The following is a 24,379-nucleotide window of genomic DNA, read 5'->3' on the forward strand; positions in this document are numbered from 1 at the left end:
GGGGCTGAGTTCACAAACCTGTTCAACCAACACACTGAAGTCCCAGGACCAGAACATCCAATCAATCAGAATAAAACAAATTACAACAGAGTCAAAACAAAATGTCATTGTTTATTGGGAAACACAAGCACAAAGCAAAATGCAGTGCTATCTGGCCCTAAATGGACAGTACACCGTGGCTAACTATTTGACCATGGTTACTGATCAAAACCTTAGAAAAACCTTGACAAAGTACAGGCAGTGAGCACAGCCTTGCCATTGAGAAGGGTACACACAGGACAACCTGGCTCCCTGTAGAGGAAAGGCTGTGCAACCACTGAACAACAGCAGAACCTGAGACAGAGCTGCATTTCCTGACAAAATGTAAAAAATATAAAACATGTAGAGAGTTTCATGTCCCCAAATTTGAAACCATTATTCAAGGTTTCTAAGACCTCTCTGATGAGAATAGGCTACCCGTCCTGTTGGCGGAGGACGCAGAGAGGACGCTGTGGGTTGGCAGCGCACTACATTGCTGCCTGCCATAAGATGAGGGACAGTGTCTGACAGACCAACCAACCTGCACATCAATCAAATCAAATGTATTTATAGCCCTTCTTACATCAGCTGATGTCACAAAGTGCTGTACAGAAACCTAGCCTAAAACCCCAAACAGCAAGCAATGCAAGTGTAGAAGCACGGTGGCTAGGAAAAACTCCCTAGAAAGGCCATAACCTAAGAAGAGACCTAGAGAGGAACCAGGCTATGAGGGGTGGCCAGTCCTCTAATGGCTGTGCCGGGTGGAGATTGTAACAGAACATGGCCAAGATGTTCAAATGTTCATAGATGACCAGCAGGGTCAAATAATAATAATCACAGTGGTTGTTGAGGGTGCAACAGGTCAGCACCTCAGCAGTAAATATCAGTTGACTTTTCATAGCCGATCATTCAGAGTATCTCTACCGCTCCTGCTGTCTCTAGAGAGTTGAAAATAGCAGGTTTGAGACAGGTAGCACGTCCGGTGAACAGGTCAGGGTTCCATAGCCACAGGCAGAACAGTTGAAACTGGAGCAGCAGCACGGCCAGGTGGACTGGGGACAGCAAGGAGTCATCAGGCCAGGTAGTCCTGAGGCATGGTCCTAGGGCTCAGGTCCCCCGAGAGAGAGCATACTTAAATTCACACAGGACATCTGATAAGACAACAGAAATACTGATATAACAGACTGACCCTAGCCCCCTGACACATAAACTACTGCAGCATAAATACTGGAGTCTGAGACAGGAGGGGTCTGGAGACACTGTGGCCCCATCCGACATCGGATGCCTATTGTTATTGTTCAATGTATGGCTATTTTGACCCTTGGTCATTGTTGTTACTGTTGTCCCGTTGACAATTTTGATTCTTATTATTTTCATATTGTAAAGATGCAAAGTAAACTTTGGCAATATGTACATTGTTACGTCATGCGAGAGAGAGAGAGATAGAGCAAGATATAGAGATAGAGATATAGAGATACCACAAAAGCTTTCAACTCTTAACTGATATAACATGTTGTTTTCAAGGCTGTGCAATACCTGCATCTAGCTTACGTAATAGTTGATACACTGTTTCAAGGTTATTCCAACCACGCTACCACTCCTGACCTCCAGCCTATCATACAGTAGATTACACATAATTATCTACATGCATGCACATCTAGCCGTTGTTCTATCCAGTATCCTTGGTCTACTATGTCTGTCTACAGCTCAGCTCCTAACCCCCACCAGGACCTACTGTTCTGTACTCTTCATCTACACAGCTCCACATCTTTAACATCGCAATACATTGTTTTCTTTTCTCTAAGCTCCTCTGCTTCTATATTCATTTTATGGGCCACATGAACCAGGGAGCCTTGCTTGGCTGTTTGGGGTTGCTGAGTATGTACGATGCACCAGATGTGTGTTTTGATAAGTGTTGTGATAATCAACGGAATCGACCAGGTACTCTAACCTCCTCTGCCTTTCAATCAACTCCAGAATGCACTGAAGAAGTGATGAATGCATCCCAAATGGAACTCTATTCATTATATAGCGCACTACCTTTGTGTGGAAAAGTAGTACATTATAAAGGGAATGGGGTACCATTTGGACGCTGAAGATGAATTCACTCCAGAGGGTGGACTTTGACTCCAGTCAAAGTCCACTTTGTATGGACAGTCCCTGGGTAGATGCATCATACAAGCCTTGCGTAAGGAGCACAGATAAATCAGGTTGTCAAAAATGCTTTGTGTGTTTTCTTCATGTCATCTATCTTTTAATGGCTGCAGGAAAGAAACACTGCGATTTTAACCCCCTTGGAAATGAATTCATTCAACGCAACAGCAGCCATGTGTTCCAATTTACTCCTTGGTGTGTGTGATACAAATACCTGCCAGTGGAGTGCATTTGCAAAATGAACAGGTCAAGCTGATTTAACATAAATAACAATTTCAGTGGAGCAGTGGGTGGGGGGTTTTGGCAGTAATCTCATACCCTATGGATGGGCTCTCATTATCGATCGCTAAATAATAATTTGGATTTGAGGCCAAACAAAATCTAAGACACAGCATAGTAGTCTACATGATGACAATATCAATCAATGAAAATCTGTCACAACATGACCATAATAAATACTCTGCCTAAATAACTTAGTTTAGTTTAAAGGAGATTCATGTCTCTATAGCTTGATCCACAGAGAGGGGCAAAACATTAGCACTATCGCACTTCATCCTGGTCTCATAGACTAGCCGTAACATAGTAAATGTAAATCTGGGACACTCAAATGAATATGATGGGTTACGTTTGGTATGGTTACATAAGACAAATGGTTACTTAAGGCAAAAATGAAAGTAGGGTGGTTGGTCGGGCTGGTCGGTTGGATGGATAGGTGGGTGGGCATATAATGCAAACATCTAGCAACCAAAAGGAAGTTTCATCAAGGACAATTTTAACATTTTAGCTAATAACTTTTCAACTACTTACTACTTTTTAGCTACTTTGCAACCACTTAGTATGTTAGCTAACCCTTCCCCTAACCTTAACCATTTTATCTAACCCTTCAATTTAAGTTCTAAACTTAACCTTAACTCCTAACCCCCTAGCCTAGCTAACATTAGCCACCTAGCTAACATTAGCCATCTAGGTAGAATTTGTGACATATACATTTAGAAAATTCGTATCATATTGTACATTTAGCTAAATCGTAACATATTGTACATTTAACAAATGTGTAACATATAATACAAATTGTAATTCATAAAACATATCATATTAAATTGAATGTCTAGGATTTACCTACAGAATAATAATACGAAATGCTCTGAGACCAGGTTGAGCACTCTGGTAGATTAAATCAGACAAAGTGTGTGTTGAGTTGTCCCTAGACAGGTACAGTAGTAATGTGATATGCTACCTGGTGTTGTGAACATCTGCTTCTTTTTTCCCCTGTGGAGCTCACAGAGCATCTGTTCTGAGGAGGTGGGAAATGTTGGCTGGTTAGGTTTGTCTTTCGGGTTGTCACATTGTGTAATTACTTCTATGTTAGACTGTGTCCCTGTGTGGAGACTTCTATGTTAGACTGTGTCTCTGTGTGGAGACTTCTATGTTAGACTGTGTCCCTATGTGGAGACATCTATGTTAGACTGTGTCTCTGTGTGGAGACTTCTATGTTAGACTGTGTCTCTGTGTGGAGACTTCTATGTTAGACTGTGTCTCTGTGTGGAGACTTCTTTGTTAGACCGTGTCCCTATGTGGAGACTTCTATGTTAGACTGTGTCCCTGTGTGGAGACTTCTATGGTAGACTGTGTCTCTGTGTGGAGACTCCTATGTTAGACTGTGTCTCTGTGTGGAGACTTCTATGTTAGACTGTGTCTCTGTGTGGAGACTTCTATGTTAGACTGTGTCTCTGTGTGGAGACTTCTATGTTAGACTGTGTCTCTGTGTGGAGACTTCTATGTTAGACTGTCTCTGTGTGGAGACTTCTATGTTAGACTGTGTCCCTGTGTGGAGACTTCTATGTTAGACTGTGTCCCTGTGTGGAGACTTCTATGTTAGACTGTGTCTCTGTGTGGAGACTTCTATGTTAGACTGTGTCCCTGTGTGGATACTTCTATGTTAGACTGTGTCCCTGTGTGGGAATTTCTATGTTAGACTGTGTCTCTGTGTGGAGACTTCTATGTTAGACTGTGTCCCTATGTGGAGACATCTATGTTAGTCTGTGTCTCTGTGTGGAGACTTCTATGTTAGACTGTGTCTCTGTGTGGAGACTTCTATGTTAGACTGTGTCTCTGTGTGGAGACTTCTTTGTTAGACCGTGTCCCTGTGTGGAGACTTCTATGTTAGACTGTGTCTCTGTGTGGAGACTTCTATGTTAGACTGTGTCTCTGTGTGGAGACTTCTATGTTAGACTGTGTCTCTGTGTGGAGACTTCTATGTTAGACTGTGTCTCTGTGTGGAGACTTCTATGTTAGACTGTGTCTCTGTGTGGAGACTTCTATGTTAGACTGTCTCTGTGTGAAGACTTCTATGTTAGACTGTGTCTCTGTGTGGAGACTTCTATGTTAGACTGTGTCTCTGTGTGGAGACTTCTATGTTAGACTGTGTCCCTGTATGGAAACTTACTTATGTTAAACTGTGTGGATGTATAGAGATTTCTATGTTAGACTGTGTCCCTGTATGGAAACATACATATGTTAGACTGTGTGGATGTATAGAGATTTCTATGTTAGACTGTGTCCCTGTGTGGAAACGTACGTCCGTTAGACTGTGTGGATGTATAGATTTCGATGTTAGACTGTGTGGATGTATAGATATCTATGTTAGACTGTGTCCCTGTGTGGAAACGTACGTCCGTTAGACTGTGTCCCTGTGTGGAAACGTACGTCCGTTAGACTGTGTGGATGTATAGATTTCTATGTTAGACTGTGTGGATGTATAGATTTCTATGTTTGTGGGAATTTGATTTGATTTAGTGTAGGTTCTGTCAGCACCAGCCATGGATACGTTCACTAATGGCTTTTATGGGTGACGTTTATGTGACAGTCGGGGATGGAGAGAGGAAGAGGTATGTCGCTCTCTTTAGAAAGCCAGCATGTCGGCGTGGTTAGGACATTAATATTTAGTAGCCTTGCGGGGGTCAAGGCAGGCAGAATGTATTCAGCACTATTTAATAAAGCATGCCATCGGCCGGCTCCAGCTCTCCCTCTCTCTTTCAGCCTGCCAGCTGATTGATTGTTGTGCTGCTTGTATTAATCTCACCAGTGTTTTTGTGTTTGTCGTCAGTGTGGAGGGATAGCAGTAGCCTTGCTAGTTTAATAGGAATGGTGAATAAAAGGGTGAACTCTATGAGTGACAAGGCACCCAGGAAGTGATATAATGCAGGGACTTTTCTACAAATGGTGTAATCCACTGTAGGCCTACGTACATCAGGAGATGAATCAGAAAATTAGACTTATGGTAGGGCTGTTGGGTGGGCTAAAACTAAACTGGGCCAGGGTCCAATAGTGGTAAACTTTTGATGCTAAATCTGGACTGATCCTAAAAATATACCAAGCTCCAAGTATTTACACATATGTACAGTGCCTTGCGAAAGTATTCGGCCCCCTTGAACTTTGCGACCTTTTGCCACATTTCAGGCTTCAAACATAAAGATATAAAACTGTATTTTTTTGTGAAGAATCAACAACAAGTGGGACACAATCATGAAGTGGAACGACATTTATTGGATATTTCAAACTTTTTTAACAAATCAAAAACTGAAAAATTGGGCGTGCAAAATTATTCAGCCCCCTTAAGTTCATTTTTGTAGCGCCACCTTTTGCTGCGATTACAGCTGTAAGTCGCTGGGGGAAGTCTATCAGTTTTGCACATCGAGAGACTGAAATTTTTTCCCATTCCTCCTTGCAAAACAGCTCGAGCTCAGTGAGGTTGGATGGAGAGCATTTGTGAACAGCAGTTTTCAGTTCTTTCCACAGATTCTCGATTGGATTCAGGTCTGGACTTTGACTTGGCCATTCTAACACCTGGATATGTTTATTTTTGAACCATTCCATTGTAGATTTTGCTTTATGTTTTGGATCATTGTCTTGTTGGAAGACAAATCTCCGTCCCAGTCTCAGGTCTTTTGCAGACTCCATCAGGTTTTCTTCCAGAATGGTCCTGTATTTGGCTCCATCCATCTTCCCATCAATTTTAACCATCTTCCCTGTCCCTGCTGAAGAAAAGCAGGCCCAAACCATGATGCTGCCACCACCATGTTTGACAGTGGGGATGGTGTGTTCAGCTGTGTTGCTTTTACGCCAAACATAACGTTTTGCATTGTTGTCAAAAAGTTCAATTTTGGTTTCATCTGACCAGAGCACCTTCTTCCACATGTTTGGTGTGTCTCCCAGGTGGCTTGTGGCAAACTTTAAACGACACTTTTTATGGATATCTTTAAGAAATGGCTTTCTTCTTGCCACTCTTCCATAAAGGCCAGATTTGTGCAATATACGACTGATTGTTGTCCTATGGACAGAGTCTCCCACCTCAGCTGTAGATCTCTGCAGTTCATCCAGAGTGATCATGGGCCTCTTGACTGCATCTCTAATCAGTCTTCTCCTTGTATGAGCTGAAAGTTTAGAGGGACGGCCAGGTCTTGGTAGATTTGCAGTGGTCTGATACTCCTTCCATTTCAATATTATCTCTTGCACAGTGCTCCTTGGGATGTTTAAAGCTTGGGAAATCTTTTTGTATCCAAATCCGGCTTTAAACTTCTTCACAACAGTATCTCGGACCTGCCTGGTGTGTTCCTTGTTCTTCATGATGCTCTCTGCGCTTTTAACGGACCTCTGAGACTATCACAGTGCAGGTGCATTTATACGGAGACTTGATTACACACAGGTGGATTGTATTTATCATCATTAGTCATTTAGGTCAACATTGGATCATTCAGAGATCCTCACTGAACTTCTGCAGAGAGTTTGCTGCACTGAAAGTAAAGGGGCTGAATAATTTAGCACGCCCAATTTTTCAGTTTTTGATTTGTTAAAAAAGTTTGAAATATCCAATAAATGTCGTTCCACTTAATGATTGTGTCCCACTTGTTGTTGATTCTTCACAAAAAAATACAGTTTTATATCTTTATGTTTGAAGCCTGAAATGTGGCAAAAGGTCGGTAAGTTCAAGGGGGCGAATACTTTCGCAAGGCACTGTATAGTATTAAAAACAACTTATACTGAACAAAAAATATAAACGCAACATGCAACAATTTCAATGATTTTACTGAGTTACAGTTCATATAAGGAAATCAGTCAATTTAAATAAATTCATTAGGCCCTAATCTATGGATTTCACATGACTGGGCAGAGGCACAGCCAAGGGTGGGCCTGGGAGGACATAGGCCCTACCATTTGGGAGCCAGGCCCAGCCAATCAGAATTTGTTTTTACCAAAAAAAGGGGTTTATTACAGACAGAAATACTACTCAGTTTCATCAGCTGTCTGGGAGGCTGGTCTCAGACGATGCCGCAGGTGAAGAAGCCGGATGTGGAGGTCCTGGGCTGGCGTGGTTATACATGGTCTGCGGTTCTGAGATCGGTGCCAAATTCTCTAAAACGATGTTGGAGGCGGTTTATGGTAGAGAAATTAACAAATTCTCTGGCAACAGTTCTGGTGGACAATCCTGCAGTCAGCATGCCAATTGCACGCTCCCTCAAAATTTGAGACATCTGTGGCATTGTGTTGTGTGACAAAACAGCACATTTTAGAGTGGCCTTTTATTGCCCCCAGCACAACGTGCACCTGTGTAATGATAATGCTGATTAATCAGCTTCTTTAACAGAGATGTAAACAAATGTGAGCCCAAAATTGGAGTGCCACGGTTGTGTGGAGAGACGGACCAAGGCACAGCGTGATTAAAGTTCCACATATTTATTTACGCGAAACTTCCAAACAAAAAGAAACAAACAACGAACTGTGACATTAGAGGTGCCACATGCACTAACGCAAAACAAGATCCCACAAAACACAGTGGGGAAATGGCTGCCTAAATATGATCCCCAATCAGAGACAACGATAAACAGCTGCCTCTGATTGGGAACCATACCAGGCCAACATAGAAATAAAACACCTAGATAGGAACACCCCCACCCCCCCCAGTCACACCCCGAACTAACCAAATTAGAGAATAAAAAGTCTCTATGGTCAGGGCGTGACAGTGACCCCCCAAAGGTTCGGACTCTGGCCGCAAAACCTGAAATCAACTGGGGAGGGTAGGGGGTGACTAGTGTTGGCGGTGGCTCCGGTGCGGGTCTTTGCCCCTTCCCAGACCACGGGTCCGGCCATGGAGCCGGGTATAACGGCGTGCCCTGACTGGGCATTGGCGTAGAGGGCCCCGGCCATGGAGCTGGGTTGGACGCCGCACCCGGCGTGGGCACCGAGGAAGGCTCCGGCCATGGAGCGGGACTGGCCCCCTTGCCTGGACTGGGCATCGGCGCAGAGGAAGGCTCCGGCCTTGGAGCGGGACTGGACGCCATGTCTGGACGCCGTGCCTGGACTGGGAACCGACACAGAGGAAGGCTCCTGCCATGGAGCAGGACTGGACGCCGTGCCTGGACTGGATATCGGCGCAGAGGAAGCCTCCTGCCATGGAGCGGGACTGGGCGCCGTGGCTGGGCTGGGTACCGGCGCCGACGAAGGCGCCGGCCTTGGAGCAGGACTGGACGCCTTGCCTTAAAGCTCCGGACCGTTTACCGTCGCAGCACGTCCCGGAACGTTGACCGTCACAGGAGGTTCCAGATCGTGGACCGTCGCAGGAGGTTCCAGACCGGGAACCGTCGCCGGAATGTCCGGACCAAGGACCGGCGACGGCAGCTCCGGCCCGGGAATGGTCCGGCACAGGTGGCACCGGACTGGTGACACGCACTTCAGGGTGAGTGCGGGAAGCAGGCACAGGACGTACCGGACTGGGGAGGCGCACTGGAGGCCTGATGCGTAGAGCTGGCACAAATTGTACCGGAACGGTGACACACTTCGCTCGGCGAGTGCGGGGAGCTGGCACAGGACGTACTGGGCTGTGGAGGCGCACTGGAGACCTGGTGCATAGAGCCGGCACAAATTGTACCGAACGATGACACACGTCGCACGGTGAGTGCGGGGAGCTGGCACAGGACATACTGGGCTGTGAAGGCGTACTGGAGACTTGGTGCGTAGAGCTGGCACAGATGGCGGCGGGCTGAGAAGGTGCTCTTCAGCGCGCCTGTGCTGCAGCATACTCCTTGCCAAAACCTCTCTCCGGTGTCTCTCATTACCTTCCTCTATCGACTCCCACACAGGCTCTGGCCCTCTCCGCTGCTCAACCGCTAGCTCCGGCGCCCACCCCGTGTGCCACTCCCCAAAAACAATTTGAGCTGTCCTTTGGGCTTTCTCTGTGGCCGTGAACCCCGGCATCGTCGCTGTCCTCCCTTCTCTCCCTGCGTCTGCTTCCAAGGAAGGCTTTCATGTCCTGACATGATTTCCTCCCAAGTCCAGGATGTCTTCTCCTCCTTCATCTCCTCCCAAGCCCAGGATACCTTCTCCTCCTGGGCACGCTGCTTGGTCGTGTTGTGGTAGGATCTTCTGTCACGGTTGTGTGGAGAGACGGACCAAGGCGCAACGTGATTAAAGTTCCACATATTTATTTATGCTAACCTAATATTTTTGTCCAGTATACAGTATTTACACTTATTCCTTTTGGAGGTTGTGTTGAGTATTTGTAATAAAACGTAGGCTATTGACCAAGGCTATTACAAATACTCAATGCAATACTCAATGTACAAAAATATTGTTTTAAAAATATGTTTAAAATGTACACTCAGGAAATATATTGCTCTTAGTTTTCTGGATATCTAAGTGTTCCATACTGCAGGAAGTGACTGAATAGTGCCAGTAGTATTGACACAGACAGAACAGTAGTCTAATATAATCCAAACAATAGAAAGAGAGAAGTCAGGAGTTAGAGAAAAAGAGATAGCTTTACTATAAAGAAGGTGTCTCTAGCAGAAGTTGCAACATCTCATCATACACGCATACATGGTGAATATATAAATATGCCATTTTAATGTTGATTAGATGTACCTTACAAAATATGTTATTTCGTGAGTAGAAGAAAGACTGGGAAGCTGCTTTGATACACTTGTAAAAGTAAACAGAGAAATACAAATGTACTAAAATAATTCCACAACAAGTATAATAATCCAAGCTCCAATTTTATAATTGTTATGTGCGTCTCATTGTAAGGATAAAATCCCAGTTTTGCAGAATCACAAATAAACTGAACTCAAAGCTGTGAAAATACACAGATACTCTTACATTTCTGTAACCCCTTGTTAGTTCCTTTGCTATTGTAGGGGAGGAGTGGTGTCTAGACGATGCAAACATTACAAACGGAATGAGAAGACACACTACTCCATACAGATGTAGGAACTTAACTTGAGCCAGATTGCTATAACAGAAAAATAATCCTGCAGCAACAGGAAATGTGAATTATTATGTGGATTATAATGAATGGACATTTTTGTAGGGGTTGATACATTTTTCATAATGAGAAAATCAAGTCTGAAATGTCTACATTTCTTCAGAAGCCTTTTTAAACCTCAAATACACTCCACATAGAAAATGTCCTGCATTGCAGTAAAGTTCTCCTGCAGCAGGGTGATCAAATTAATATCTTACATCTGTATGCACCTACAATCATCGTGCACAAACAAACAATAAGACATAAGAAAGCACTGTGTATCAGCAAATATGCATAATTCTCTTTTTATTGTTTTCTAGCCAGTTCACTAATTCCCCTTTAGGATCCATACAGGGAAAGGACAAATGCTGTCAAGGGAAAGAGCTTGTACAGTATCGTGACCCAAACACAAACAACGGTGAGCTCAAGGCTAAAGTTCTGAACTAGAAGTTCTAAATCCGTCATCTAACATTCCGTGATTCAGCAGTCTTTAAGGTTTGTTGAAGGTTTGAGAGTGGACTGTCTCTCTGTGCGCTTAGTCTTGCTTTGTTTAGAAGAGCATATAGCAACAGGAAGGGCACTGTATTGTGTCTCTGCCAGCACTCCTGGTCTCCTGTTTCCTCATGTTTATACAGTGGTCAGGTGTCTGTAGATGGTAGGCAACTGTACCCAGAGGTCATGGTGAACTTTATCACAAAGCAACCGCATAAAAAACAAATGGGTCACAATTCTATGTGGAGATTGCTTTGAGAAGCTGGAGAAAGAAGGAGGTTTAAAGAGGACCAGTTCACAGAGGCTGTTGGTGGACATACAGCATATTCTTTTTTCAAGACTTGGGTGAGGATGAAGGCAGGACAAAAGACATCTCTTTGAAGGACTGAAGCACAGGACCAAATGTATCCCTTTCAAAATGGCAACCAGTTACTGGGCTGTCACCAGGAGGGGTGGAGCAGCAGGCATGTTAGGTGAAAGGCATGATGAGTCTGTGCAGCCTTGAGAAAGTCCCGGGTTTGCCTTAATACAAAAACAAAATTGGCTATTCGGTAACTCAGAAAATGCCTTTTTTTATATGCTTCGTACATGTGTGCAGAGAATGATACATTTCATGAGCACTTTCATTTACACCATAAAGGGGCTGACTAGGCCTCCTGTATACCTGTTCCACAATATACTGTTTATTCTCAACTCTTTCTTTTGAATTAGTGATGATCAGAAAAGTTACCGACAGAGAGACACAAGCCATCTCTTAACATTTCAAATGAAGTTCATCGGGACAACATTGATGAAGTCATTTTGAGTCCCAATCATGAGATGCACCAGGTACATTTTCTTGGTGGATACAGATGTGTGATTCTTTCTTTTACCCATCAAGCTGTTTTTCTCATGGATATTTACAAAGGACCTACAGTGTGTGTACCTATAGCTACAGTATGACAAATGCAATGTTACATTCCTGTATTATGTGAAATTGATATGAAATAAATGATAATACAAACATGGAATACTAACAGTAATATAACATGAATACTCAACATGAAGAGCAGTGAATAGATCAGCACAACCTCTTTAATGGTGACATACAGTGAATGTTGCTCGTTTACAGCAGAAATAACCTTCGCCACAAAATATGTCATACGGCAATTTTCAAATTCAGTAAAGTTCTTTATCGTGGGTTCTGAGTTGGTTCTGATGTGAGACCAAGTCAATCGGTCAAAAATGTGTATTCAACAATTAATAAGTGAATTACTAATATATTAATGAATAATATAAACATAAGGGAATCAATTAAAATATGAAATACAAACCTGAAATACAATGTGACGTCTGTTAGCTAATCACCATTGATTAGCTAAGATCTATTTGATTTAACATGAAAGACTTTAGTAGTGCCGTTGTAATAAGTTGTAAATATGGGTGCTGAGCTTTCTGCCACTTTAAGAGGTGAAACATCAAGGAAGACTCATTAGTGAGTTCTACTAATGAAAAGATCACATGGTAAAATGGCGGTTCACCACTGTATCAGTATCGGTGGTAAAATGGCGGTTCACCAATGTATCAGTATCGGTGGTAAAACGGCGGTTCACCACTGTATCAGTATCGGTGGTAAAATGGCGGTTCACCAATGTATCAGTATCGGTGGTAAAACGGCGGTTCACCACTGTATCAGTATCGGTGGTAAAATGGCGGTTCACCAATGTATCAGTATCGGTGGTAAAACGGCGGTTCACCACTGTATCAGTATCGGTGGTAAAATGGCAGTTCACCACTGTATTGGTGCACCCCAACTTCTTCACACTTCCTTGACATAATGGCTACATGTCAATGATGACTAGGGCCAGGCAGAATCTACAGGGACGTTCAATGTTCAATACCTTCACAGAGTTGTCTGTAACCTATTTTCAAAGACATAAAATATGTTTTGGTTTTATTTTGAATTGTTCAAAAGTAAATTAGGATTCTAAATAAGTTCTGAAGGGTTGAGAAGTCCTGCCTTTGCAGATTCAGCCTGCCTCTAACTACTGTTATAAAAGAAGCATACAAAAGGGGTGCCAATCAAGCCTAAGGATCACAGCCATGCTAACCATGAAGTAAACAGGAAGTGAGTCAAATCCTCGGAGTGCCAGTTGCCATAGAGATGTACAAACAGCAAAGCAGGTAAAACCTCCTCTCCAAGCTACTTGTCCTAGGTCTCGTGCACTAATGTACTACCATGCTTGAAAATAAAATATATTTTTTAATGTCATTTATAACTGACATTGTAGTGGCTTGTACTATATAAAAAAAGCTTGAGGCAGGAATAGCATTGCTATAACTGTGGCCGTTTTTAATATCTCCACACGACTTGAGTTTGGAGGTGAATCATAGGTACATTTACGACAGCGGGAAGGCAAGGGAACAATATAATTTCATTAAGCAGGTTATTCTTCTTTAAACCTGTGAGTCAACACTGAAAAATAAACAATTTAATTAATAACCAGACCTTACCCAAAAACATGAGGTGTTGGTAATGCATAGTTTTGCAGTGAACTAGAAGGTGAGCTAGCACTGTTTACAGCATTCATATATTCAAATGACTCATCTGCTGTATCAATTGAGAACAAAAAACCATCTCTCTCTGTGAAAATATCAATGTGATAAACATATCTGCCAACATCCTGCTATGTTGGTGGTCCGTAGCTGATATGCTCACAGGACGAGTGTCTGTGTCGCCTTCCCTAGGGACGCTCGGTAAAGACACAGGGGGGCGTGAGGATGTGTGTGGGGAGAAAGAGAGGGGTTTGGGGGGAAAGCTGAGTACGTTGAAAACAAAGAAAGCTCTAGAGGCACACAAAATGGTTGAAAACCTTGGCGTTTCCTCCTAGTCCTCTACAACTGAAGCTTGCCCGTTAGGCACACTCAGTCTGTGTGAGGGGCAGAAGGAGGAGCATAGAGATACTGGTACTGTTGAAGATTACCAAACTTCACCTTGGCAAGCCATTTCTATAGAACGTCAATAGCCGAACGTCATGGCTTGGCTCACAGTAACTTCAACTCCATTCCATTCACACCCCCTTAATTCTCAGAGGAATGGTTTCTCCCTCCGGTTTAAGAGGTCAAACAGTCTCCAGGCAGGTGCTGCGTGTGTTTACATGTGTATATGTGTTTTATATATTAATACACTTATATTCATATGTGTGTGTGTTCGCGTATGTGTGTGTGTAGTAGTAGTAGTGGTGGTAATATCACCCTCCGACCGCCAGGGGGAGTTCCTCAGATCCCCAGGCCAGGCCGGGCAGGGGGACTATGCCAGCGAGTAGATGGCGTTGACGGGTGAGGTGGCCTCGGAACTCTCGTTGCCTTCCGTCTCGTCCTTGTCCTTTTTGACAGTGTACTGGCCGATGAAGGAGCCGTCCTCGTTGAACTGGCCATCCCCTCCCTCGCCATAGTCCACCAGGCTGTCGTCACTCTCCTTCACCCCGCCGTCCAGAGAGTTCTGGCTGCCCTGCAGAGGCTTGTTGTCCTCGTCGCTGCTGCAAAGGGTCAAGAGGTCAAAGGTTAGATTCCGCCTGTGATGTCATCAACACGGTCATCAACGCAGGCGAGTCCTTACCATCCCAAAGGTTAGGGGAGAGAGAGGAGAGGGGTTAGGGGTAAGAAGAAAACTGGGGAAGGGAACAACTGTCAACAAGAGAAGTGTTGATTCTGTAGTTTTCCACTGTCGTCTCTCTTACAGTACAGACTGTAGCTGGGGTCATTCAGTGCAGACTGGAACACAAGCACTTTCACAAACTCATTTTGGAACAACATCGATACTTGCCTTTAGCTATGATATAAAAACACTGGCAATGGTCAACCTGAGTGCAATAATATAAGCTTGCTAAAATATAAAAAGCCCTGCAGTAAATCTTGTAGTCTAGAAGAACTGCTACAGAGCCCCTTTGTCTTTGGGGAAGCTGTACGCTGACCTTAAATGCTCAAACCAATGCATTATCATACACATGCTGCTCAGTCTGGGCTATGTTCTGATCTGAGATCTGTGCATAAAGCTCAAACACACACAAAAGTCTGAGCGTTGCAGGTGTTAGTGTATTTGTGTGAAAGCCCAAGTTATAGTAGGTGTGCGTATCTCAGTTCAGATCATGTCCCTATGTCTTCTACCTCTGCAGTAGGGGGAGAGAATTGTCATGCAGAAGGGATCAGGGGCTTTCAACCAGCATTAGCTCTCTAGACTCTTACAACAGCCAGATAGCAAACAGCAGAAAGGCATTACCAGAGAAGAGGGAACAGAAAATAATGAAGTTTAGCTCTTCAACAGTTTTTGCATCGTATTTGGAGGTGTTGTCTATTTCTCTTCATTGTAGAGAGGATGCATCTACAAACCAGACCGTGTTGACATATTTTCTTCGGTGAAGTACTGGTGTGGTACTGTATGGCTGGCCAGTTAGTAGACAAACTACAAGGCAATATAATCTGACAGAGATTACCTGAAAGCATGGCTCACCAAGCCAACGGGGCACACAAGGTCATCAACAGAGAATTACCAAGGCAACCATACCAAAGTATCAACAAGTCAACCCACAATCAAACCTCTGAACTCAAACAGACCAGATTCAGGTGTTACGAGTGAGAGAGTGAGAGAGAGAGAGAGACTAAAATCAGGAAAGGAATGGAGGAAACAGGTGCTGGACAAAAGTACGAGAGAGAGAGACTCTAGAGAAGATAAGTAGACCAAAGAAAAGAGGGAGAGTGAAATACATGTGAAGAAACTGGATAACTGCGCAGGAGATATTTTTTTATGTTTTAATCGATTAATATACTGCAGAAGGATTGTGAGAACATTGAGTTCACTGTCATACAATACCGTATGTAGACTTTGGCCTTATACAGGCATGGAAAATGACAACCTTGATTTTTAGTACAGTAGACGTGAGCGTAATGTAGAAATGGCCTTATTAGATGTTCATAGCCCTCAAATTCAGTAAAATGTATCCAATTATAAGGAGATTAGCATAGCAGCTGGTAAATACGTAACTATTGTTCATAGCTCTAAATCCACTCAAGAGGGAAGTATTACATCTTAATTATGAGCCTATTATTTCTCTTTGTGTAATTGAATAAATCTACCAGAGTGGCAAAGTTGTTTTAAAAGCTCAGCTTTAGTCACGGGTTTGACAGCTTTTGTTTGTTGACCTTATCACTCGAGACATTTTAGTGAGCAGAGGGTTTAGAAAGATCAAGCATTCTTCCACTTTAAAATGACTTTAGAATGAGAGTGTAGAATGATCCAATTATCTGATTAGATTAACTTTTGAGAGAGGAGCAAAGGTGGAAAAAGTAACTGGGAAGACTTTATTCTCCTAAAATAAGCTGCAGTGTCTGAAATGACTTTCAAAACAAACTGCTCTTGATCTTTGATCTTTGAGCATTGTTCTATAAAGACAAACCTTACGCAGCCCAATTAACATAACAATTGGACTAGAGAAATCAATTGCGTAAATGTCAACATCAGTTGTTTGTTTACTGTCCACCAATATCATGGAAATAAAAGGAGGATTTTAGTAGGTTAAGCCTTATACGTCGGAGGAAGATGTTGATTGAATTGAAAACAGTATGGTCAGTGTTTAGCCACTTCAGAAGGTTGACAAAGGTGATTATGTGTGTGATTAGATATTAATCGATTAAAACACAATGCAAGAATTGAGCGGTCTTAAAAAGTAAATAATGCAAATAATGCATATTATTCAAGGTTATTCTGGTTGTGGTATGCACTGTGCGGGATAGACTCCTGTCATACCTTTCGAGTGAACAACTTGATTTGGACCAATGGGAACAGAAACCAGAACAGAAAGACAAAGGAAAAGGTGAGGAAGAACAAAAAACAGAGATGGCTAAAAACACACTGAACAGACACATACTTTTTAAACACAGACTGAACATGTGTGGAGATTGCTAATATACCTGAGTGACATTGGCCAAAAATGATATTTACTAGTGGGTCAAAAACAGTTGGGTGCTCACACATAGTTGCACAATACTACTACTGTGATATCAAACAAACAAAAACCCATAAAAAACAACAATAATCATAGGGCACCAATAAGCCCTAGAATCAGGCTTTATGCGAAAGTTGCCATGCACGAGCCTTGGCACATGCGACCCAGAACAGCTCGTAGGAGCAAGAGCATATCTCCTGTTTCTGTAGCGTGAGGCAGCTTGATGTACAAGTACACCCCCTGGACAGGACACTAGTCTATCTCCTGTTTCTGTAGCGTGAGGCAGCTTGACGTACAAGTACACCCCCTGGACAGGACACTAGTCTATCTCCTGTTTCTGTAGCGTGAGGCAGCTTGACGTACAAGTACACCCCCTGGACAGGACACTAGTCTATCTCCTGTTTCTGTAGCGTGAGGCAGCTTGACGTACAAGTACACCCCCTGGACAGGACACTAGTCTATCTCCTGTTTCTGTAGCGTGAGGCAGCTTGACGTACAAGTACACCCCATGGACAGGACACTAGTCTATCTCCTGTTTCTGTAGCGTGAGGCAGCTTGACGTACAAGTACACCCCCTGGACAGGACACTAGTCTATCTCCTGTTTCTGTAGCGTGAGGCAGCTTGACGTACAAGTACACCCCCTGGACAGGACACTAGTCTATCTCCTGTTTCTGTAGCGTGAGGCAGCTTGACGTACAAGTACACCCCATGGACAGGACACTAGTCTATCTCCTGTTTCTGTAGCGTGAGGCAGCTTGACGTACAAGTACACCCCATGGACAGGACACTAGTCTATCTCCTGTTTCTGTAGCGTGAGGCAGCTTGATGTACAAGTACACCCCCTGGACAGGACACTAGTCTATCTCCTGTTTCTGTAGCGTGAGACAACTTGATGTACAAGTACACCCCCTGGACAGGACACTAGTCTATCTCCTGTTTCTGTAGCGTGAGGCAGCTTGACGTACAAGTACACCCCCTGGGCAGGACACTAGTCTATTGCAGGGCTAGGTCTGGTCCATGGTGTTACGTGCAGCTTGAACCTTCTTCAACTGAAAACAAAATCATCTTTGGAGTGATAAATGAAAAGATGCAGGGCGCTGAAGGAGGCTCAAGCCACATGTAACGGCCGAGAACAGAGCTAAATCAAGGCATGCATCTGTGGGTTTGGTAATTGGCATAAAAAGGACCTCTAACAGGTGAATTTATAGCACCATAGTGAGTCAAACTGGAATAGACCAGGGTGGCCATACCTAGTCCTGAAAAGCTGCAGTATGTGCAGGCTTTTGTTCCAGGCCAGCTTGAAACAATCAACTAATCATGGTCTTTAACCTAGAACCATAGAATGTTAAATCAATTGTGTTACAGCTGGGCTGGAACAAAATCTTGCACTCACTGCGGTGTTCCTGGATCAGGGTTGGCCACCCCTGCCATAGAGTCCCATACATGCAGAGACAGAACTGTCAAATCAGTCAGCTTATGCTACACAGGGACCAGACATTAGCAATGATGAAAATTACTCCAGCACATATGTTTACCCCTGCATGTTTATTTTATCAATATCTTTTGAAAGCTGAGGTCTACTTGACCGAAACATGGACAGAAAAAACATGCAGGGATGGATGTAAGCAGCAGTGATTATCATCATTGATGACTATGTCATGTAGGAAGGAACAAGGAAAGGACATAGCGGTGTTGATATTTCATCTCCATACAAAAGGTTTGCTGTTGCTTATTCCCCAAATCGGTTCCTCAAGGGCATCAAACTCGAACGGTAGACTTTCTAACCTTCCTCCCTAAACCCTCACTACATCTACTCTACACCCTCTCTCAAACCTCCCAACCTCCCTCATTTCAGCCAAATTGATTTCCGTCCTCAGCCTTCACCTCTGCACCTGGTGGTTGCTGCCTGTTAAATGTCAGCTGTCGGAAGAAAAACAAAGCAATTAACCTTAAGGGGGGAAAAACACGATCAAGCCCTCGACAGAGACAAACGGGTTCAGGACCTCTCAGAGTGTTCACGATCAGTTTCACGATCATTACATCACCTACCTGATCCATGAAACACTTGACGTTTCTCTGGGGAGAGATAAGACCTTACTGCCTCCTCACACTCTCTCGATCTCTCTCCCCTAATCTGCAAATCACCTTGATTTATTTACCTGACAGTTTATTACCTGATTAAATTGACACTTTCAGAAAAGCTGCTTTTCTAACTCTGTGATATCCTGCAGACTGGTAATGAGAAGACGATTTCACAGTGCGAAGCCTTGGCTCACTGTTTGAACACCAGCTGAGCCTTGAACACTAATACGCTTTTCTGACTTGAATATCATGAGCCTGAGGCGATGCTTAAACCACAGCTGTGATTAGCGTCTCTTTCCCCATATTGAACACCCGCTGCTCTTAACCCTGAACCACCCATGGATAGGATAGGTCCCTGCCAAGACAACTCTCCACCAGAGGCCTGTATTGAACAGGTCCAGAACAGCCCTGGGCCTAAGATATTCTGCCTATCTGTCGTTCTGCTTGTGAGAGAGCAGGTGTGGAACACAGGTAGCAGGTGTGGAACACAGGTAGCAGGTGTGGAACACAGCCATGGCCAGGCCAAAGATAGCCAGGTCAATTGATGACTTTAGCCTCAAGGCTAAACCGAGGTTAATGCATAGCTTTGGGCTAGGTTTAGCTCTAGTGTTTATGATTGTAGTCTGGTGAAGCATACTGATGTTGGATCTCAATTTGAGCCAGTTTGCTACAGCAGGAAAATAATCCTGCAGCAACAGTAATGTGAATTATTATGTTGATTATAATTAATGAACATTTTTGTAGAGGTTGATACATTTTTCGTAAGGGAAAATCAAGTCTGACATTTCAAAGTGGAAATTACAAACTTTAGAAGCCTTTTTAAACTTCAAATACACTACAAGTTTAAAATGTCATGCATTGCAACAGGGTGATCAAATACATATCCTACATCTGTAACATGGCTTAGTCCTAAAGTAAGATTGTCCTATTTACTAATCTGCATTGAAGGGATAGTTGACCCAGATGGAATACATTTTATGGAAGTAGACTATAGACCAAAACAGTAAGCAACATATGATATACGTTTTTGCGATTCGCTACAGATTGGTGAAGTGCCTTGATGGGAAATCTAGCTGTGTGTAGAAACAACACTCTTCTCAATTCTCTCTGTGGGTTCACACTACCCAGAGAGTCTCAGCTGTGCCCTGATCACATGTTTGACACCCCCGGGAACCGATATCACTGATTGGCCGGTGTACCATGCCCACCTTGAACCTCCCCACCCCCCATCTCCCACCTTCCCCTTCTACCCCAGAAACAGTAGTGCAAAGGGAGGAGGGTGAAGTAGTTCATAGACCATGATCTAGCATCACAGTCACTGCCTCAGTCCACATCCCCCAATCTCACCCCAAACCCACGCGTTTTCATCCCCCAATCTCACCCCATGCCCTCGCTTCCTCATCCCCCCATCTCACCCCCAAGCCCTCACTTCCTCATCCCCCCCATCTCACCCCCATGCCCTTGCTTCCTCATCCCCCAATCTCACCCCCAAGCCCTCGTTTCCTCATCCCCCAATCTCACCCATAAGCCCTCGCCTCCTCATCCCCCAATCTCACCCCCAAGCCCTCGTTTCCTCATCCCCCAATCTCACCCATAAGCCCTCGCTTCTTCATCCCCCCCATCTCACCCCCAAGCCCTCATTTCCTCATACCCCATCTCACCCCATGCCCTCGCTTCTTCATCCCCCCATCTCACCCCCAAGCCCTCATTTCCTCATACCCCATCTCACCCCATGCCCTCGCTTCCTCATCCCCCCATCTCACCCCCAAGCCCTCACTTCCTCATCCCCCCCATCTCACCCCCATGCCCTTGCTTCCTCATCCCCCAATCTCACCCCCAAGCCCTCGTTTCCTCATCCCCCAATCTCACCCATAAGCCCTCGCCTCCTCATCCCCCAATCTCACCCCCAAGCCCTCGTTTCCTCATCCCCCAATCTCACCCATAAGCCCTCGCCTCCTCATCCCCCAATCTCACCCCCAAGCCCTCCGTCTGAAGGGGAGTTCAGTATCTGTCTCTGACATGCGCAGGCCGGGAGGTGGATGCCGTGCCGAAACCAAAGTACCTGTTCTCCTTTTCGTTCTCATTTTCATTCCTGTCAGGGACAGACGACCATTTCAGCATGGAGAAGAGAGGGAGGAGATAGGATAGGAGAGAGGGTAAAGAGAGAGAGGGAAGGAAGGAGATACATCCTCCAGGTGACACACAAGCACACAAAATGAGAGCCAGAGACTACACACACACACATGCGCGTACGCACGTACGCACAAACTCACACACACTCACACAGACTCACGCACACAATTACACTTACACAAAAAAACACTTACACAAAAACACACACTCAAAGAAATGCCCAGACACACACGCACATACACAACGTGTGAGTTGGGTAGACAGAGTGATTAGTCCCAGTGCTATTGAGTGTGTCAGATTGTGAGTTTAGCAATGACCTTCACTGTAGGAAAGAGGGTAATATTAATAAACATTGATTAAAGACGATAGCAGACTTGCTTAGATTTTCCATTGTGGACATGCCTCACACATATGTGATAATTGTTGATAACATCTTTGAACATCTCACTTTACATTAACACTTTAAAACCACAGCACTGTGCTGTCAAGCAGAATAAACACCTACAACAACACTGTTCAAAATGCTTTTGACAGCCAAACGCAAAATGAATAAAATCTCTTCAAATTGCTCTAAATATACATTCCTAAATCCCATAGGGCAGCGCACAATTGGCCCAGCATCGTCCGGGTTAGGATTTGGCCGGGGTAGGTCGTCATTGTAAATAATAATTTGCTCTTAACTGACTTGCCTAGTTAAATAAAGGTTAAATATTTCTTTAATTTTAAAAATCCTTTGTAACTGGTCTGGCTAAATGAATGTGCCATGTTTCCTTTGTGGCTTATAAGAACAATTAGGGGTTTGGGTTACTGGTTGTGTGGGGTTATAGGGGACAGAGTACAGGGGCACTTCATCTTGCTGTATCGTATTAGTGGAAACCAAGACTATTCTCATGGCAAGTCTGCCAGTTTTAACTAGCATTACTGACTTTTTGTAGCAGTTTAGGACAATTAACGTGTCAGGTTAGGAGAATTAACGTGGCAGGTTAGGAGAATTAAGTTACGGTTAGGAAAAGGGTTAGGATTAGGGTTAGGGCATCCCCGACGTGACTCGAACATATCTAGCTACACCAGGCTTGCCCTGAGAACAGTCTTGGTTTCCACTAATACGATGCTGCCTTCATCTTCTTCTGAAGTTCTAAAGACTCCCTGCTGAGGCTAATATGATAATCATCATGGAAACAGTTGCTAAACTTTTAAGCGTGTACATAAAGTACAATGTAACTACTGTACCATGTAAGGACACTGGTTTTTAGCACCATTTCAATATAAAGTAGGACCACGATGATTAGAGTGAGAAAACCGGTTGGAGTGTGTTAGTGCTGATTTGACAGTTAAGTCAGAGGGTTAATTAAACAGTAAAGATGGAAAGATTCTCATTCCCCACAGAGAAGAATGACTGGAGATCAGTGAGACCTGGAATGAGCAAAAGACAATCACTAACTAACAAATACATACTGCAAACATGCACTACCAGACCTAAGACGTAATAACTCCTGTTTACTGTAGCTCGTCTCGATCGTCTTAATAGCATTCCCAAATATTACAAGGCCAAAGTAATAGTCCCTGTCCCTCATTCCTGATGCCTAAGTAGTTGCAGATAAACAGTACTAAACATGATCCTAAGCCTGAATACCACACATGATAATCACAATGACACTTCCATAATTAAGAAAACAAGACATAGGCCTACCACATCCTCCTCTGTATAATCCTGGATGATACACAGTCATATCTAGCCATGATTACTAATGTTTTGCAATAGAAACTCTGCATATATAGATCATTCACTGGCTGGCAATTGTTCCAGAGATGTGTAGGCCAGAGATATGTAATATTCAAGAGAAATACTTACTGGTAGTCAAATGATCCATCCTCTCCCTTCTGATCCATTCCCTCCAGAGGGAGATCTTTTTTATCTCGTACTGAATAGTGATAAAACAAATAGAGGTACATGATTATACTGAACGTGCCACCATCTTGTGACTTAACTGGACACTTGCCTTCGTTCTAACCCCTACCTGGGTATTTCAACCTCCACCGTCTTTTCCTGCTCCCAAATGCCCTCAATGTGTTAACCCTTAACCTAATACTTGACCCTGTCTAGTATACCCTTACATGGTTACTAGTTACTAGATTAGTTTTGACCCCCCTGTGTTAACCCTTGCTTGGATACTGGACCACCTTGTGTTAAAGGTCCAATGCAGCCATTTTTATCTCAATATCAAATAATTTCTGGCTCACAATTAAGGACCTTACTATGATTGATTTCAATTGAAATGGTCAAAAATGAAAATAATTGCTTCTTGGCAAGGAGCGATTTCTCAAGCAAGAACTTTGCTGGGGGGGGGGGGGGGGGCAACTGAAAATGAGCTGTTCTTGGCAGAGAGGTTTGGAACTGTCTTTCTTATAGATGGTTTAGCTGATTATGTCATGAATGATGTGCACTCTTCAATGGGGTTCGAGAGTTGTTGTGATTTTAGATGGCCAGATATCTACCAACAATGACAAGAAACTGCCATGTAGGGAATTGTAAGTGACTCGTTTCAGCTAGTTTAATCTTCTTCTTGATACCCTGTCTTGTTTTGAGGTGTTTTGACAGATTTCATGTCAATGCTAATGACTAAATTCGCTAGTGAGACAATATATTTTGTTTTCAATAAACCTTGGAGATGAAATATAGTTTACATCTCGTCAAACAATCTAAGCCAACCCATCTGTTTTGCCCAATAGTTGCACATGCGTCGGTTGTGTTGCTAAACAACCAGCCTGTCTATTGGTCTACTAACTCATTTACTGCCTGGTGAAGTCACGTCTCCATACCACCAAAACAGGCTGAAAAGGTGTTCTTTTCAAACAGCTCTTACAGTAGAAGAGCATTATCATCATTTTCACAATTTCACAGTATTATTCCAACCTCATAGCGTGGAAATATATACACACTGAACAAAAATATTTCTAAGAGTTACAGTTCATATAATGAAATCAGTCAATTGAAACAAATGCATTACATGACTGGGAATACAGATCTGCATCTGTTTGTCACAGATACCTACAAAGAAAAGGGAGGGGCGTGGATCAGAAAACCAGTCAGTATCCAACCATGCAGCGCGACACGTCTCCTTCACATAGAGTTGATCAGGCTGTTGATTGTGGCTAGTGATATGTTGTCCCACTCCTCTTCAATGGCTGTGCGAAGTTGCTGGATATTGGCGGGAACTGCAA

The 24,379-nt window shown here is 43.6% G+C and overlaps 1 protein-coding gene across 15 annotated transcripts in view; it reads right to left on the reverse strand.

Annotated features, from left to right (window-relative positions):
* Positions 1–9,967: 9,967 nt before the first annotated feature.
* LOC110528361 (neurofascin) overlaps positions 9,968–24,379 on the reverse strand; it is a 128,693-nt gene continuing 114,281 nt past the window's right edge. For 11 of the 15 annotated variants that reach the window (XM_036983948.1, XM_036983949.1, XM_036983952.1 and 8 more), the window contains 2 exons: positions 23,010–23,079; positions 9,968–14,478 (listed from right to left, as the gene is read on the reverse strand). In XM_036983948.1, coding sequence (XP_036839843.1) covers positions 14,250–14,478; positions 23,010–23,079 — 299 coding nt within the window. In that variant the 3' untranslated portion in view covers positions 9,968–14,249. Of the gene's footprint in view, positions 14,479–23,009; positions 23,080–24,379 lie in introns of those variants that run through there. The other 4 variants (XR_005052652.1, XR_005052649.1, XR_005052651.1 and 1 more) reach the window with 1 other exon arrangement.

Source organism: Oncorhynchus mykiss, chromosome 7 (assembly GCF_013265735.2).
Source record: "Oncorhynchus mykiss isolate Arlee chromosome 7, USDA_OmykA_1.1, whole genome shotgun sequence".
In the NCBI taxonomy this organism is placed as follows: Eukaryota; Metazoa; Chordata; class Actinopteri; order Salmoniformes; family Salmonidae; genus Oncorhynchus; species Oncorhynchus mykiss.